At 61.6% G+C, this 17,510-nt stretch overlaps 2 protein-coding genes across 2 annotated transcripts; one reads left to right on the top strand and one right to left on the bottom strand.

Moving 5' to 3' along the window:
* Positions 1-745: 745 nt before the first annotated feature.
* On the bottom strand, positions 746-4,719 carry LOC136370326 (serine/threonine-protein kinase pim-1-like). The gene is made up of 7 exons (XM_066333701.1): positions 4,590-4,719; positions 4,260-4,495; positions 4,117-4,167; positions 3,435-3,801; positions 2,858-3,034; positions 2,481-2,563; positions 746-934 (listed from the first exon to the last, which is right to left on the bottom strand). The coding sequence occupies exons 1-7, from the start codon at positions 4,717-4,719 to the stop codon at positions 746-748; spliced, it is 1,233 nt and encodes a 410-aa protein (XP_066189798.1).
* Positions 4,720-4,856: 137 nt separating this feature from the next.
* Positions 4,857-15,256, top strand: LOC136370327 (serine/threonine-protein kinase pim-1-like; the record flags this gene model as incomplete). Its single annotated transcript, XM_066333702.1, has 7 exons — positions 4,857-4,927; positions 11,614-11,743; positions 11,836-11,886; positions 12,201-12,567; positions 12,968-13,144; positions 13,440-13,522; positions 15,068-15,256. Coding segments are annotated over 7 exons (1,068 nt in total), but the record flags the coding sequence as incomplete, so codon positions are not given.
* Positions 15,257-17,510: the final 2,254 nt, after the last annotated feature.

Consider the following 17,510-nt stretch of genomic DNA (forward strand, 5'->3'; position numbering starts at 1 on the left):
GGTCACCCGAGGCCTGGAGGACCTGGGAGCCGCAGGGGCTCCTCGCTTCCTCCAGGAGCCTCTGGGCCGGGCCCCGGGGCGCTTGCGCCTCTTTGCCAGTCCTGTCTGCCGCCTCCGTGGTTGCCAGTGGGCAAGGGCCCAGCAGACAGCCACAGCGGCCAGCAGCAGGAGAAGCACAGTCACGAGGACAGCTCCGTCACACATGGCTACGGCACGTCCCGTCGCGACTGCACTGGCAGCTGCTGGGGCTGGCCCGGCGTCCTAAAGGCCTGGCCCCGTGATGTCACAGTGCTGTGGCCAGGACAGCCGTGTGACATCACTGCCCCGCCTCACACCAGCCCTCAGCCCCTTTGTGCCATCACCCGCCCCGCCCTGCCTCAGGGATCAGCAGGAACGGCTCATCCCTGAGGATGGACATGGCCAGAAAAAGCCTGGAAGTGGAACCGCAGCTCAGCCTGTTGCAACGAATCATTCCCTGGAGCAAGTGGTGGCACATCTGGGAACAGTGCTGGTGCCACCAGTGTGACACCCATGGCTCCCAGGGCACTTCAGCCAAACCAGCTTGAAGCAACGAATTCTCTGTGAATCTGAGAACATCCTCCAGAGACAAAGGGAGGTGAAGTTTCTCTGTCTCTGGGGAGCTCTCCTAAAATGGCTGTTGAGGGCTGGAAGAATTTTTTGTTAGCAGCTCACCAACTTCTGCAGTGCCTCTGCTCTAAATAAAACAGGATTTTCCAAAGACTGCTTATGGTCCGTCTACTGCCTCGGTTTTGACTGTGATACGGGTCCTTTCTTCCCAAAAGCTGGCACACTCTGGGGTTGGACTCAAGATGGGAATGCTGTGGATCAAACTGGAGGGCTTTGCTTTCTGCTGAGCAGGACTTGCCCTCTCCAAGGACTTTGCAGTGTCCCTTGGTACAAGCAATGTTTTCCACTGGGAAGGGAGGGATTCAGTGTTGAAGACAGAAGCAAAGAACGCATGAAACACCTGTACCACGTCTCTGCTCCTGTTTGTGGGGTGACCATCCACATCCTGCAAGGGGGCAATGTTATTTCTACAATCTTTTTTTCCTTTAATGAATTTGAAAATACTCTTTTTTTTTTTTTTTTTTTTTTTTTTTTTTGTGCCACATTATTTCTGGCCACCTTCATCTCCAGTTGAGATCTCACTGCACCAAATTGCTCCCTACAGTGGCAGGAAGCATGTGTGTATTCTTCTCCTGACCTTGATTCTGTTGGGCACACAGCTTTCCCAGAAAGATGTCTCTTCAGACAAGCCAGCCTTATGCCTCGCCTGCTTGGCTTTCCTCCATTTGGGAATCGCCTGTTCCTGTGCCCTTAGGAGGTGATGTTTCAAAAGTGACCAGCACGGACGGGCCCCGGCACCTGCAAAAACATTTTCCCTGGTGACTTGTGCTTACCAGTTCCCTGAGCAGTCTGAAGTCCGCTCTCCTCATGCCTTGAGCTGAGCTTCTGCTGGCCCTTCCCCTCTTGTCAGAGGTTTGAATCTCAATTTATTTGTAGTCACTGTGGCCAACTTGGCTGCAAATCCCCGCTCGGCTCAGGGCACACGGGGCTCAGCCGGCTCTAGCCTGGCTCTAGGGGGCTGAGCTGGACTAGGGCTGGAGACCCTAAAAAGGCGCTCAACACTCCATGGGTAAAGCCAGTGCAAGGGGGAATGAGTGGGATGAGTGTGAGAGGGCCACCCCTACCCCTTCTGTCCCACTTTGACTGATATTTGCCGCGTGTGAAGAAAATGCAACAGACAACCCCAGCGATCCCCCAGGGCAACGGAGGAAAGAGGTGCCCCAGTCCCCCACCCGGGAAAGGAGCATGGAGCCCTCTCCGTAGGCTAGAGGAGGATGAGACCTCCCTACAGTCACAAAGGTCAGATGAGCCCCAGGCCCCTGCAAAACAGAGGAGAACCTCCCGCCCCCCTGGCCAAAGATACAGACAAAGGCAGACCCTCTGTCCCTTCCCCAAAAGGGTAAGAGGACAGAGATCCCCAACCACCCAAAAGGGAGAGTGCACGAAGGTTCCCAAGTCCCCTACAGGACAAAAAAAGACAGACATCCCCCAGCGCCCCCGAAACGGAGGAGCACAGAAAATCCCTGGCGACCACAAAATGTAGAGAATGACAGAGAGACACCAAGTGACGGCATCACTTGTAAAGCTGTTGTTTCACTGCTGCATTTCTTGGCTTGTTAAAGCCCCTCCTACCCGCACTACAGCATGCCCTTAAAGACACAAAAGTACCTATCTGCGGGAAAGGCATCAAAAGCGTGACGGAGGCTGAAGGGAACGCTGGGATTTCCCCTTTCCCAAGAGGTCTCTTTAGCCGAAGTAGCTAACAAGGAGCAAACTTGACAGCCCGAAATGGGTTGGTAGATGTTTATTGTTGGGACCCTCGTCCTGCGTGGGACTCGGTAACTGGGTGCTGCAGAGGCTCCGGCAGGGCATCAAAGACGCCCGCCCCACACCCAAGGGTGGCGCAGGACCTCCTCCAGCTCTGGCCGGTCCACGTAGTGCTTGGCCAAACACCAGCTGATCAGATGCTGGCACTCTGGGGAGAGAAGGCAGAAAGCGCCGGTCACTTGCAGAAGGCTCCTGCCCAGCCGCTCCCGGCGCCTGCAGAAGCCGGGCCACGCTGCGTGCGCTCAGAGCTGCCCTTCGGGGACAGCGGCACGGCAGGACAAGCGCCACCTCCTTCAGCCAGCGTGCCACACCCAGCCCGGCACGGGCCTCTCCTGCAGCCGGCCCTTGAGGGCACGTTGACCTCCCGCCCGGCTGCCTGAGGGCCGCGCTGGGCCCCGCCGGGCCGTCTGCCAAAGCTGCCTTCTTGAGGCCGCGCACCCACCTGGAGAGACCCGCTGCGTGAAGCACGGCTGCCCCGACACAATGCCACGGTCGTCCTGGAAGGGGAGGCTCCCGCAGACCATGACATACAGCAGCACACCCAGGGACCAGACGGTCGCCGCATGGCCGTGGTAGTAGCCAAGGCTGATCCACTCGGGTGGGCTGTACAGGTGTGTTCCTAGGGGACACCGGCAGCGCTGTGCAGGTGCAGCCTGCTGGCTTCCAGAGCCTGGTGCCGGCCTCCTGGCAGAGGCAGGGGCTGCACCGCAGGCCACAACATCCCCCCCCACCCCCCGCCCCCCCGCCACCCCCCGACCACGGGACGAAGCCAAGAGGCCATTCTGCAGGGCCCAGGAGGCCAGCAGAGCAGCCCGAGGCCTTTGCGGGCCTGCCAAGCCCAGGGGCCGGGGCATGGCTTTTGCAGCCGCCCTCTGTGGGCAGGGCCGGCAGCCGGCTCCTGGGGCACAGCATCTGGCCCGGGCCACAGGGCAGCCGGCTGAATGCCGCACCCACAGCCCAGGAGGGAACGGGGCCCTGCAGGGCCTGGCACTGGGAGCAGGGCCCGCGCTGGGGCTCACCCGCAAAGGTTCTGAAGACCCGCTCCTGGAGGAAGGTGCCGCAACCGAAGTCAATGAGCTTCAGGTCGCCAGTCTCCGGGTTCACGAGGAGGTTGTCTGGCTTGATGTCCCGGTGCAGGACGCCGCAGGCGCTGCAGTGCTGCACGGCCTCCAGCACCTGGCAGAAAAGCCAGCGCGCCGCCTCCTCGGACAGGAACCCCTGCTCCAGCAGGATGTCGAAGAGATCCCGGGACTGCTCCGGACGCTCCAGCACCAGCAGGAAGCTGTCGGGCTGCTCGAACCACTCGAGGAGCTGGATGATGTGCTGGCAGCCAGAGCCCACCTTCTCCATAAGCACGATCTCCAGGGGAACACGGGTGCCGTCGGGCTGCGAGGACAAGACAATGCCTCCAGCGGGCCTGGGGCTGCCCTGGGGCTGCGCCGCTCCCTGCCCGCGACGCCCCCAGTGCCCCTTTGGGCAGCCTCCCTGCTGCTTGGGATTCCTCCCGAAGCAGGGAATGCTTGGGAGCTGCCCCCCTGCCTGGACCCAGCACCGGTGTGTGGCAGCCCCCGCGCCCGCCACGCTCGGCCTCGCACGCTGAGCTCACGCCCGCTCCCGCCGCCAGCCCCGCCTCCCGCCCTCGGGCCCGGCCTTATCCCCGCCCGCCGCGGCCGCTCTGTGCCGCTGGCCCCGCTCACTCACCAGCTCGTCCCACTGCAGGACGCTCTCCCGGGCCACGCGCTTGATGGCCACCTGCAAGCCATCGAGACAGGGAGGCTGAGCTCCAGCCCTGCCCCGTCCCGCCCCTGCCCCTTGTCCCGTGCCCGGCCACACCGGCCACTTACCGGGCTCCCATCCGACAGGCGGGTCCCCGAGAAGACGGTGCCGAAGCCACCGCTGCCCAGCTGCGGGCCCAGCTCGTACAGCTCCTGCAGCTGCTTCTTTTGCCCTGCGGCCAAGAGCGAGCCATCAGCCCCGCGCCCACGAAGCCCCCAGGTGCCCCGAGGGAAGCGGGCCGAGCCACCGCGGGCCACGTTGCTCTGACCTGCTGCCTGCTGCGCGCCGGCCAGCGGCCCCCGCCCTGCAGCCGTGGAGCCGGCGAGCGGCACCGCTGGGGCCGGGGCAGCGCGCACAGGCGGCTGCAGGAGCCGCGCTGCAGCGGGGCAGGGCGGCACCGTCGCTGTCCCCGGCGTCGTGGGCTGCACTCTGGTGCTCTGGACGGCCGGGGCTACAGCCCGAGGCTTCGCGCGGGGGGATCCCAGGAGCGGCTGCAAACCAGAGAGGGGGTTTCTGAAGCCCTGGCATCAGAGGCACCGAAAATAGCCAGGGCCTTGGCTGCTCTCTGAGGCCCTGGCCTGGCCTGGGATTGCCCTCAAGAGCCCCAGTGGAGCCTCAGACAGCTCCTCAGATCTCACCTTCGCCTACAGAGTCCTTACTCGTAGTCGACGGCCACCTCAGAGCAGCTGCCTGGAGATGGACGAAGCTCCTTGGTGTCTCGAGGACCATCTCCATCTCCAGGCATGAGCTGTTACCAGCCGGCACAGCGGGCACAATGTCCTGGGAGCTGTGGGCTGGCAGCTCCTGGCTCCAGGACACTTGCTGCTCCAGCACCTGCTCCTGGGATGGCTCCCCTGCCTCGGGCTGGGCTCCCACTTGGACTCGCGGGCTTGCCCTGGCCACGTCTGCGGCCGGGGTTGTGCCCGTGTTGCTCGAGTCCGTGGGTCCGTGGGAGCTGGGAGACCTGTCCACGGGCTCTGCACCTTGTGCAGGCTGACAGGTCTCACTGAGCCTCTCTGAGGGATGCGGGCTGTCAGAGATAGCGGAGGCTCCAGGCAGGATGGATGTTGTCTGACAGCCCGAGGTTCCTGCATGGATGGCGGCTCTCTGGGGGAGTGCCATCCTTGCACGGGGTAGAGGCTCTCCCAGGGATGGCGACTCTTGCTGGGGGCAGCCTCTTGATGGGATGGAGGCGTCTGAAGGAGCCGGACGAGCCACAGCAGGGCAGGTGGCCTCGCTTCACCAGCTCGTCCAGTTCTTTCCACAACGCCTGCCACATCCCAGTGTAGAGCGGCATTGGTGTCCCATTGCCAGCCCAGAGCAAGCTCATCAGTTCCTGCACCTCTTGGGCCACTGCCACGCAGGGCCCGCAGCTGCAGGAGCCGTCCGGGGGGCTGGCGGGAGCACCTGGCCGCTTGTGAGGGGTCACCCGAGGCCTGGAGGACCTGGGAGCCGCAGGGGCTCCTCGCTTCCTCCAGGAGCCTCTGGGCCGGGCCCCGGGGCGCTTGCGCCTCTTTGCCACTCCTGTCTGCCGCCTCCGTGGTTGCCAGTGGGCAAGGGCCCAGCAGACAGCCACAGCGGCCAGCAGCAGGAGAAGCACAGTCACGAGGACAGCTCCGTCACACATGGCTACGGCACGTCCCGTCGCGACTGCACTGGCAGCTGCTGGGGCTGGCCCGGCGTCTAAAGGCCTGGCCCCGTGATGTCACAGTGCTGTGGCCAGGACAGCCGTGTGACATCACTGCCCCGCCTCACACCAGCCCTCAGCCCCTTTGTGCCATCACCGCCCCGCCTGCCTCAGGGATCAGCAGGAACGGCTCATCCCTGAGGATGGACATGGCCAGAAAAAAGCCTGGAAGTGGAACCGCAGCTCAGCCTGTTGCAACGAATCATTCCCTGGAGCAAGTGGTGGCACATCGGGAACAGTGCTGGTGCCACCAGGGTGACACCCATGGCTCCCAGGGCACTTCAGCCAAAGCAGCTTGAAGCAACGAATTCTCTGTGAATCTGAGAACATCCTCCAGAGACAAAGGGAGGTGAAGTTTCTCTGTCTCTGGGGAGCTCTCCTAAAATGGCTGTTGAGGGCTGGAAGAATTTTTTGTTAGCAGCTCACCAACTTCTGCAGTGCCTCTGCTCTAAATAAAACAGGATTTTCCAAAGACTGCTTATGGTCCATCTACTGCCTCGGTTTTGACTGTGATACGGGTCCTTTCTTCCCAAAAGCTGGCACACTCTGGGGTTGGACTCAAGATGGGAATGCTGTGGATCAAACTGGAGGGCTTTGCTTTCTGCTGAGCAGGACTTGCCCTCTCCAAGGACTTTGCAGTGTCCCTTGGTACAAGCAATGTTTTCCACTGGGAAGGGAGGGATTCGTGTTGAAGACAGAAGCAAAGAACGCATGAAACACCTGTACCACGTCTCTGCTCCTGTTTGTGGGGTGACCATCCACATCCTGCAAGGGGGCAATGTTATTTCTACAATCTTTTTTTCCTTTAATGAATTTGAAAATACTCTTTTTTTTTTTTTTTTTTTTTTTTTTTTTTTTTTTTTTTTTTTGTGCCACATATTTCTGGCCACCTTCATCTCCAGTTGAGATCTCACTGCACCAAATTGCTCCCTACAGTGGCAGGAAGCATGTGTGTATTCTTCTCCTGACCTTGATTCTGTTGGGCACACAGCTTTCCCAGAAAGATGTCTCTTCAGACAAGCCAGCCTTATGCCTCGCCTGCTTGGCTTTCCTCCATTTGGGAATCGCCTGTTCCTGTGCCCTTAGGAGGTGATGTTTCAAAAGTGACCAGCACGGACGGGCCCCGGCACCTGCAAAAACATTTTCCCTGGTGACTTGTGCTTACCAGTTCCCTGAGCAGTCTGAAGTCCGCTCTCCTCATGCCTTGAGCTGAGCTTCTGCTGGCCCCTTCCCCTCTTGTCAGAGGTTTGAAATCTCAATTTATTTGTAGTCACTGTGGCCAACTTGGCTGCAAATCCCCGCTCGGCTCAGGGCACACGGGGCTCAGCCGGCTCTAGCCTGGCTCTAGGGGGCTGAGCTGGACTAGGGCTGGAGACCCTAAAAAGCCGCTCAACACTCCATGGGTAAAGCCAGTGCAAGGGGGAATGAGTGGGATGAGTGTGAGAGGGCCACCCCTACCCCTTCTGTCCCACACCAGGGAGCAGGGCCCTTCCTGGGAGATCCATGGGGATAGCCAGGACCATCCCTGCCCGAGGCCGACGCCAAGGAGATCCAGGAGGGATCAAGGTCTAGCTCTCTGTCCTGGGATGCCCTGCGCTGTGTTTCCCTCATCTCGCAATTTGAGGAAGGAGCCACAGGAGCCTCCTGACCGTTGATGGATTTTTCTTCCAGGAATTTGCTATGGAGCTTGTTTCTCTTTTTTTTCTTCTTTCTGAACTGCTGTAAACAAGGCATGGAGCGGGAAGGGGCAGGTTGGCGTGGTGGTACACACGTTTGGGGAACTCTAGAGGGGTTCTGTGTCTCTGGCAGCTGCTTTCCTCCTCTCCCTCTCGCGTAGGTGCGGGCTGGGATGGAGCATTTTTCCCGGGAGGTCCCTGTATCCCTGCCGTGAATGGAGGGGCTGTACTGGGCATCTCTGCCCTGCCCCAGCAGCCAGGGCGTCCCACAGAGCTCCTGCCAAGTGCCGCTCTTGGCCTCCAGGGCGTTAATTCGTGAGGTAATTAAGGCCGGAAGACCGAAGGGCGTTAATTGAGATAGGGAGGGAGACGTGGTCTGAGCGGGGGGGGCGGGGCCAGCGCTGAGGGGAAAATGGGCGGGAAAAGGCTGGGCGCTGCTGAGGGGAAACGTCGCCAAGGAGGGGCTGGAGGGATATTGGTGGGGAAAAGGGAGACACAAGAGCTCCTGGGGGCCTGGAACTGCTAAGGGTGGCTGGGGAAAGCTCAAGACACTCTTCCCTGCATACCCCAGCCCCTCACACTGGGGAAGCCCTGGCTAAAATCCAGCAAACCCAGCGCTGTGGACCAGGATCTTTGGTGGAGAGTGTCCATCACGGGAGGAACGTGAATCGAACTGAGCAGGGCTGGGGCAGCAGGGCCAGACGGAGCAGAGAAGGGGGACCCTGTGTCCATGCCAAGGCCCAGGGCAGCCCTATCCCGGGAAGTGCACAGGGAGCAGATCCTTGAGCTGCTGCACGTTTGTGCTGCCCTCGCTCAGCCGGGAACCCCCTATAGCCCAGGGGGAGCTGGTGACAGTGGGCAGGGGGAGAGGGAAAGAAAGGGAACAAAAGGTTCTGTCCTTCATCCACATGGATTCTGATTGCCATGTTCGTGGGCTGTGCCAAATGGCTGCCGTGTTGGGAACAGAACCAGAAACCTCTACCAATATCCTAATTTAGTATTCCAGGAAAAGAAAACTCCCGCACATTAATTGCAAGGGAGTAATTGAATATCTCCGCTGCATCTGGAGAACTGTTATCTGAATCCAGTTATGAGTTTCGTTCAGGTCTCCTCCCTTGGGACCAGGGGAGGAGACTCTCTGGTAGTGGGGGACTGCCCCCACTTGTGGGTTTCCTTCAGCAGAGGCCTTCTCAGACATTTGACACAAAGTTACAGTGATGGTAGCTTCCTTATCCCCTTTCACAATATTAATTTACATTCCCGGTTTTGCCAGCAAATCCCTTGCCAGTAAATAACAATCACAATGAGAAGCAAACAGAAATTCATGCATTTCCAACCTATCTCCCACTTTTACCAAGAGTGGTTGAATAATCAAATGCACACACTCCTCCATCCTGCTTCTTAGCCCCTTTGTAATCAAAGAGCTTCTTGACAGTTTCCTCCCCTTATGGATAAAATTCCAAGTGGATCGAGAGACCCCTGTGTGTCCCAGGGAGCAGAGTTCCCCACTGCCCTGGTTCACCTTGCCTGTTATCATGGGCTCTGTGGTATAATGGTAGCCCCTGACCCCTCTAACAATCCATTTCCATCAACAGGTGGCTGTACGGTCACTGCTGCTTCCAGTGTTCTTGTGCCCTGCAGATGGCACTGATGCCTTCCCCATCGCTGTTTCGGTCAGCTTTGCTCTGTGCTGTCCACCCCCTCCCCTGGGTCCTGGGGGTCCCCTTGATCCCTGTGCTTTCCAACCCAAATCATCCTCCATGACCCCTCAATATGAGCTGGCACAGGGTCACCTGCTGGACCCCTGTCACCTCTATCTTGGGGCTCTCAGTGCCTTGTACTGGGTTCCCCCTCTAGTTATCCCAGAGCGGGACCGCAGGAACAACACCTCCTTGTTTTCTCTGCCCTGGAAGACGCAGATAGGATACAAGGGATCCCGTGTCCTGCCCACTGTCTTTCTCCCAGCTCTCGTGGGTGTGTGACACTCAGCTCAGCCTTCCGTGGCTGTGCAGCCCACCAGGGCTAGCAGGAGCCTGATGCCCAAAGCCGTGCCAAGCATCCTCTCAGGACAGGCTGACCCAGTCAGGGTGGCAGAATCCTGTGGGAACTTGGGTCTCTAGGCATCCTCTCTGCTTTAGCTGTTCCCAGTGTCCTTGTCACACAGACCCTGTCTCTGCCAAGTCCCACTGGCTTCTCTGGGTGCCAAGGGTTTCCAAGCTGGAGGCACAGTGGTGCGAGGGACAGTGATCTTCCATTTGGGATTGGTGGGGACAGCTCAGAGCAGGGCAATATCCATGTGGAGATGTGACGGTGGATGGCATTCATCCTGATAGGTCCCAGAAAGAATGCCCTAAATCATCTCCCCAAGGTCCTGTTGCAACAGGCTGAGCTGCAGTTCCACTTCCAGGCTTTTTCTGGCCATGTCCATCCTCAGGGATGAGCCGTTCCTGCTGATCCCTGAGGCAGGCGGGGCGGTGATGGCACAAAGGGGCTGAGGGCTGGTGTGAGGCGGGGCAGTGATGTCACACGGCTGTCCTGGCCACAGCACTGTGACATCACGGGGCCAGGCCTTTAGACGCCGGGCCAGCCCCAGCAGCTGCCAGTGCAGTCGCGACGGGACGTGCCGTAGCCATGTGTGACGGAGCTGTCCTCGTGACTGTGCTTCTCCTGCTGCTGGCCGCTGTGGCTGTCTGCTGGGCCCTTGCCCACTGGCAACCACGGAGGCGGCAGACAGGAGTGGCAAAGAGGCGCAAGCGCCCCGGGGCCCGGCCCAGAGGCTCCTGGAGGAAGCGAGGAGCCCCTGCGGCTCCCAGGTCCTCCAGGCCTCGGGTGACCCCTCACAAGCGGCCAGGTGCTCCCGCCAGCCCCCCGGACGGCTCCTGCAGCTGCGGGCCCTGCGTGGCAGTGGCCCAAGAGGTGCAGGAACTGATGAGCTTGCTCTGGGCTGGCAATGGGACACCAATGCCGCTCTACACTGGGATGTGGCAGGCGTTGTGGAAAGAACTGGACGAGCTGGTGAAGCGAGGCCACCTGCCCTGCTGTGGCTCGTCCGGCTCCTTCAGACGCCTCCATCCCATCAAGAGGCTGCCCCCAGCAAGAGTCGCCATCCCTGGGAGAGCCTCTACCCCTGCAAGGATGGCACTCCCCCAGAGAGCCGCCATCCATGCAGGAACCTCGGGCTGTCAGACAACATCCATCCTGCCTGGAGCCTCCGCTATCTCTGACAGCCCGCATCCCTCAGAGAGGCTCAGTGAGACCTGTCAGCCTGCACAAGGTGCAGAGCCCGTGGACAGGTCTCCCAGCTCCCACGGACCCACGGACTCGAGCAACACGGGCACAACCCCGGCCGCAGACGTGGCCAGGGCAAGCCCGCGAGTCCAAGTGGGAGCCCAGCCCGAGGCAGGGGAGCCATCCCAGGAGCAGGTGCTGGAGCAGCAAGTGTCCTGGAGCCAGGAGCTGCCAGCCCACAGCTCCCAGGACATTGTGCCCGCTGTGCCGGCTGGTAACAGCTCATGCCTGGAGATGGAGATGGTCCTCGAGACACCAAGGAGCTTCGTCCATCTCCAGGCAGCTGCTCTGAGGTGGCCGTCGACTACGAGTAAGGACTCTGTAGGCGAAGGTGAGATCTGAGGAGCTGTCTGAGGCTCCACTGGGGCTCTTGAGGGGCAATCCCAGGCCAGGCCAGGGCCTCAGAGAGCAGCCAAGGCCCTGGCTATTTTCGGTGCCTCTGATGCCAGGGCTTCAGAAACCCCCTCTCTGGTTTGCAGCCGCTCCTGGGATCCCCCCGCGCGAAGCCTCGGGCTGTAGCCCCGGCCGTCCAGAGCACCAGAGTGCAGCCCACGACGCCGGGGACAGCGACGGTGCCGCCCTGCCCCGCTGCAGCGCGGCTCCTGCAGCCGCCTGTGCGCGCTGCCCCGGCCCAGCGGTGCCGCTCGCCGGCTCCACGGCTGCAGGGCGGGGGCCGCTGGCCGGCGCGCAGCAGGCAGCAGGTCAGAGCAACGTGGCCCGCGGTGGCTCGGCCCGCTTCCCTCGGGGCACCTGGGGGCTTCGTGGGCGCGGGGCTGATGGCTCGCTCTTGGCCGCAGGGCAAAAGAAGCAGCTGCAGGAGCTGTACGAGCTGGGCCCGCAGCTGGGCAGCGGTGGCTTCGGCACCGTCTTCTCGGGGACCCGCCTGTCGGATGGGAGCCCGGTAAGTGGCCGGTGTGGCCGGGCACGGGACAAGGGGCAGGGGCGGGACGGGGCAGGGCTGGAGCTCAGCCTCCCTGTCTCGATGGCTTGCAGGTGGCCATCAAGCGCGTGGCCCGGGAGAGCGTCCTGCAGTGGGACGAGCTGGTGAGTGAGCGGGGCCAGCGGCACAGAGCGGCCGCGGCGGGCGGGGATAAGGCCGGGCCCGAGGGCGGGAGGCGGGGCTGGCGGCGGGAGCGGGCGTGAGCTCAGCGTGCGAGGCCGAGCGTGGCGGGCGCGGGGCTGCCACACACCGGTGCTGGGTCCAGGCAGGGGGGCAGCTCCCAAGCATTCCCTGCTTCGGGAGGAATCCCAAGCAGCAGGGAGGCTGCCCAAAGGGGCACTGGGGGCGTCGCGGGCAGGGAGCGGCGCAGCCCCAGGGCAGCCCCAGGCCCGCTGGAGGCATTGTCTTGTCCTCGCAGCCCGACGGCACCCGTGTTCCCCTGGAGATCGTGCTTATGGAGAAGGTGGGCTCTGGCTGCCAGCACATCATCCAGCTCCTCGAGTGGTTCGAGCAGCCCGACAGCTTCCTGCTGGTGCTGGAGCGTCCGGAGCAGTCCCGGGATCTCTTCGACATCCTGCTGGAGCAGGGGTTCCTGTCCGAGGAGGCGGCGCGCTGGCTTTTCTGCCAGGTGCTGGAGGCCGTGCAGCACTGCAGCGCCTGCGGCGTCCTGCACCGGGACATCAAGCCAGACAACCTCCTCGTGAACCCGGAGACTGGCGACCTGAAGCTCATCGACTTCGGTTGCGGCACCTTCCTCCAGGAGCGGGTCTTCAGAACCTTTGCGGGTGAGCCCCAGCGCGGGCCCTGCTCCCAGTGCCAGGCCCTGCAGGGCCCCGTTCCCTCCTGGGCTGTGGGTGCGGCATTCAGCCGGCTGCCGTGTGGCCCGGGGCAGATGCTGTGCCCCAGGAGCCGGCTGCCGGCCCTGCCCACAGAGGGCGGCTGCAAAAGCCATGCCCCGGCCCCTGGGCTTGGCAGGCCCGCAAAGGCCTCGGGCTGCTCTGCTGGCCTCCTGGGCCCTGCAGAATGGCCTCTTGGCTTCGTCCCGTGGTCTGGGGGATGCGGGGTGGCCGGGGGGGGGGGGGGATGTTGTGGCCTGCGGTGCAGCCCCTGCCTCTGCCAGGAGGCCGGCACCAGGCTCTGGAAGCCAGCAGGCTGCACCTGCACAGCGCTGCCCGTGTCCCCTAGGAACACACCTGTACAGCCCACCCGAGTGGATCAGCCTTGGCTACTACCACGGCCATGCGGCGACCGTCTGGTCCCTGGGTGTGCTGCTGTATGTCATGGTCTGCGGGAGCCTCCCCTTCCAGGACGACCGTGGCATTGTGTCGGGGCAGCCGTGCTTCACGCAGCGGGTCTCTCCAGGTGGGTGCGCGGCCTCAAGAAGGCAGCTTTGGCAGACGGCCCGGCGGGGCCCAGCGCGGCCCTCAGGCAGCCGGGCGGGAGGTCAACGTGCCCTCAAGGGCCGGCTGCAGGAGATGGCCCGTGCCGGGCTGGGTGTGGCACGCTGGCTGAAGGAGGTGGCGCTTGTCCTGCCGTGCCGCTGGCCCCGAAGGGCAGCTCTGAGCGCACGCAGCGTGGCCCGGCTTCTGCAGGCGCCGGGAGCGGCTGGGCAGGAGCCTTCTGCAAGTGACCGGCGCTTTCTGCCTTCTCTCCCCAGAGTGCCAGCATCTGATCAGCTGGTGTTTGGCCAAGCACTACGTGGACCGGCCAGAGCTGGAGGAGGTCCTGCGCCACCCTTGGGTGTGGGGCGGGCGTCTTTGATGCCCTGCCGGAGCCTCTGCAGCACCCAGTTACCGAGTCCCACGCAGGACTGAGGGTCCCAACAATAAAACATCTACCAACCCATTTCGGGCTGTCAAGTTTGCTCCTTGTTAGCTACTTCGGCTAAAGAGACCTCTTGGGAAAGGGGAAATCCCAGCGTTCCCTTCAGCCTCCGTCACGCTTTTGATGCCTTTCCCGCAGATAGGTACTTTTGTGTCTTTAAGGGCATGCTGTAGTGCGGGTAGGAGGGGCTTTAACAAGCCAAGAAATGCAGCAGTGAAACAACAGCTTTACAAGTGATGCCGTCACTTGGTGTCTCTCTGTCATTCTCTACATTTTGTGGTCGCCAGGGATTTTCTGCGCTCCTCCGTTTCGGGGGCGCTGGGGGATGTCTGTCTTTTTTTGTCCTGTAGGGGACTTGGGAACCTTCGTGCACTCTCCCTTTTGGGTGGTTGGGGATCTCTGTCCTCTTACCCTTTTGGGGAAGGGACAGAGGGTCTGCCTTTGTCTGTATCTTTGGCCAGGGGGGCGGGAGGTTCTCCTCTGTTTTGCAGGGGCCTGGGGCTCATCTGACCTTTGTGACTGTAGGGAGGTCTCATCCTCCTCTAGCCTACGGAGAGGGCTCCATGCTCCTTTCCCGGGTGGGGGACTGGGGCACCTCTTTCCTCCGTTGCCCTGGGGGATCGCTGGGGTTGTCTGTTGCATTTTCTTCACACGCAGCAAATATCAGTCAAAGTGGGACAGAAGGGGTAGGGGTGGCCCTCTCACACTCATCCCACTCATTCCCCCTTGCACTGGCTTTACCCATGGAGTGTTGAGCGCCTTTTTAGGGTCTCCAGCCCTAGTCCAGCTCAGCCCCCTAGAGCCAGGCTAGAGCCGGCTGAGCCCCGTGTGCCCTGAGCCGAGCGGGGATTTGCAGCCAAGTTGGCCACAGTGACTACAAATAAATTGAGTTTCAAACCTCTGACAAGAGGGGAAGGGCCAGCAGAAGCTCAGCTCAAGGCATGAGGAGAGCGGACTTCAGACTGCTCAGGGAACTGGTAAGCACAAGTCACCAGGGAAAATGTTTTTGCAGGTGCCGGGGCCCGTCCGTGCTGGTCACTTTTGAAACATCACCTCCTAAGGGCACAGGAACAGGCGATTCCCAAATGGAGGAAAGCCAAGCAGGCGAGGCATAAGGCTGGCTTGTCTGAAGAGACATCTTTCTGGGAAAGCTGTGTGCCCAACAGAATCAAGGTCAGGAGAGGAATACACACATGCTTCCTGCCACTGTAGGGAGCAATTTGGTGCAGTGAGATCTCAACTGGAGATGAAGGTGGCCAGAAATATGTGGCACAAAAAAAAAAAAAAAAAAAAAAAAAAAAAGAGTATTTTCAAATTCATTAAAGGAAAAAAAGATTGTAGAAATAACATTGCCCCCTTGCAGGATGTGGATGGTCACCCCACAAACAGGAGCAGAGACGTGGTACAGGTGTTTCATGCGTTCTTTGCTTCTGTCTTCAACACGAATCCCTCCCTTCCCAGTGGAAAACATTGCTTGTACCAAGGGACACTGCAAAGTCCTTGGAGAGGGCAAGTCCTGCTCAGCAGAAAGCAAAGCCCTCCAGTTTGATCCACAGCATTCCCATCTTGAGTCCAACCCCAGCGTGTGCCAGCTTTTGGGAAGAAAGGACCCGTATCACAGTCAAAACCGAGGCAGTAGATGGACCATAAGCAGTCTTTGGAAAATCCTGTTTTATTTAGAGCAGAGGCACTGCAGAAGTTGGTGAGCTGCTAACAAAAAATTCTTCCAGCCCTCAACAGCCATTTTAGGAGAGCTCCCCAGAGACAGAGAAACTTCACCTCCCTTTGTCTCTGGAGGATGTTCTCAGATTCACAGAGAATTCGTTGCTTCAAGCTGGTTTGGCTGAAGTGCCCTGGGAGCCATGGGTGTCACACTGGTGGCACCAGCACTGTTCCCGATGTGCCACCACTTGCTCCAGGGAATGATTCGTTGCAACAGGCTGAGCTGCGGTTCCACTTCCAGGCTTTTTCTGGCCATGTCCATCCTCAGGGATGAGCCGTTCCTGCTGATCCCTGAGGCAGGCGGGGCGGTGATGGCACAAAGGGGCTGAGGGCTGGTGTGAGGCGGGGCAGTGATGTCACACGGCTGTCCTGGCCACAGCACTGTGACATCACGGGGCCAGGCCTTTAGACGCCGGGCCAGCCCCAGCAGCTGCCAGTGCAGTCGCGACGGGACGTGCCGTAGCCATGTGTGACGGAGCTGTCCTCGTGACTGTGCTTCTCCTGCTGCTGGCCGCTGTGGCTGTCTGCTGGGCCCTTGCCCACTGGCAACCACGGAGGCGGCAGACAGGAGTGGCAAAGAGGCGCAAGCGCCCCGGGGCCCGGCCCAGAGGCTCCTGGAGGAAGCGAGGAGCCCCTGCGGCTCCCAGGTCCTCCAGGCCTCGGGTGACCCCTCACAAGCGGCCAGGTGCTCCCGCCAGCCCCCCGGACGGCTCCTGCAGCTGCGGGCCCTGCGTGGCAGTGGCCCAAGAGGTGCAGGAACTGATGAGCTTGCTCTGGGCTGGCAATGGGACACCAATGCCGCTCTACACTGGGATGTGGCAGGCGTTGTGGAAAGAACTGGACGAGCTGGTGAAGCGAGGCCACCTGCCCTGCTGTGGCTCGTCCGGCTCCTTCAGACGCCTCCATCCCATCAAGAGGCTGCCCCCAGCAAGAGTCGCCATCCCTGGGAGAGCCTCTACCCCTGCAAGGATGGCACTCCCCCAGAGAGCCGCCATCCATGCAGGAACCTCGGGCTGTCAGACAACATCCATCCTGCCTGGAGCCTCCGCTATCTCTGACAGCCCGCATCCCTCAGAGAGGCTCAGTGAGACCTGTCAGCCTGCACAAGGTGCAGAGCCCGTGGACAGGTCTCCCAGCTCCCACGGACCCACGGACTCGAGCAACACGGGCACAACCCCGGCCGCAGACGTGGCCAGGGCAAGCCCGCGAGTCCAAGTGGGAGCCCAGCCCGAGGCAGGGGAGCCATCCCAGGAGCAGGTGCTGGAGCAGCAAGTGTCCTGGAGCCAGGAGCTGCCAGCCCACAGCTCCCAGGACATTGTGCCCGCTGTGCCGGCTGGTAACAGCTCATGCCTGGAGATGGAGATGGTCCTCGAGACACCAAGGAGCTTCGTCCATCTCCAGGCAGCTGCTCTGAGGTGGCCGTCGACTACGAGTAAGGACTCTGTAGGCGAAGGTGAGATCTGAGGAGCTGTCTGAGGCTCCACTGGGGCTCTTGAGGGGCAATCCCAGGCCAGGCCAGGGCCTCAGAGAGCAGCCAAGGCCCTGGCTATTTTCGGTGCCTCTGATGCCAGGGCTTCAGAAACCCCCTCTCTGGTTTGCAGCCGCTCCTGGGATCCCCCCGCGCGAAGCCTCGGGCTGTAGCCCCGGCCGTCCAGAGCACCAGAGTGCAGCCCACGACGCCGGGGACAGCGACGGTGCCGCCCTGCCCCGCTGCAGCGCGGCTCCTGCAGCCGCCTGTGCGCGCTGCCCCGGCCCAGCGGTGCCGCTCGCCGGCTCCACGGCTGCAGGGCGGGGGCCGCTGGCCGGCGCGCAGCAGGCAGCAGGTCAGAGCAACGTGGCCCGCGGTGGCTCGGCCCGCTTCCCTCGGGGCACCTGGGGGCTTCGTGGGCGCGGGGCTGATGGCTCGCTCTTGGCCGCAGGGCAAAAGAAGCAGCTGCAGGAGCTGTACGAGCTGGGCCCGCAGCTGGGCAGCGGTGGCTTCGGCACCGTCTTCTCGGGGACCCGCCTGTCGGATGGGAGCCCGGTAAGTGGCCGGTGTGGCCGGGCACGGGACAAGGGGCAGGGGCGGGACGGGGCAGGGCTGGAGCTCAGCCTCCCTGTCTCGATGGCTTGCAGGTGGCCATCAAGCGCGTGGCCCGGGAGAGCGTCCTGCAGTGGGACGAGCTGGTGAGTGAGCGGGGCC

Source organism: Sylvia atricapilla, chromosome 20 (genome assembly GCF_009819655.1).
Source record: "Sylvia atricapilla isolate bSylAtr1 chromosome 20, bSylAtr1.pri, whole genome shotgun sequence".
NCBI lineage: Eukaryota > Metazoa > Chordata > Aves > Passeriformes > Sylviidae > Sylvia > Sylvia atricapilla.

Bases quoted from the DNA above. Each gene is read 5' to 3' on its own strand.
- LOC136370326 (XM_066333701.1), bottom strand. From the start codon at position 4,719: ATGCCAGGGCTTCAGAAACCCCCTCTCTGGTTTGCAGCCGCTCCTGGG. The intron at 3,802-4,116 runs GTGAGTGAGCGG...TTGTCCTCGCAG, and splicing joins TCCTGCAGTGGGACGAGCTG to CCCGACGGCACCCGTGTTCC. The intron at 3,035-3,434 runs GTGAGCCCCAGC...GGTGTCCCCTAG, and splicing joins GGTCTTCAGAACCTTTGCGG to GAACACACCTGTACAGCCCA.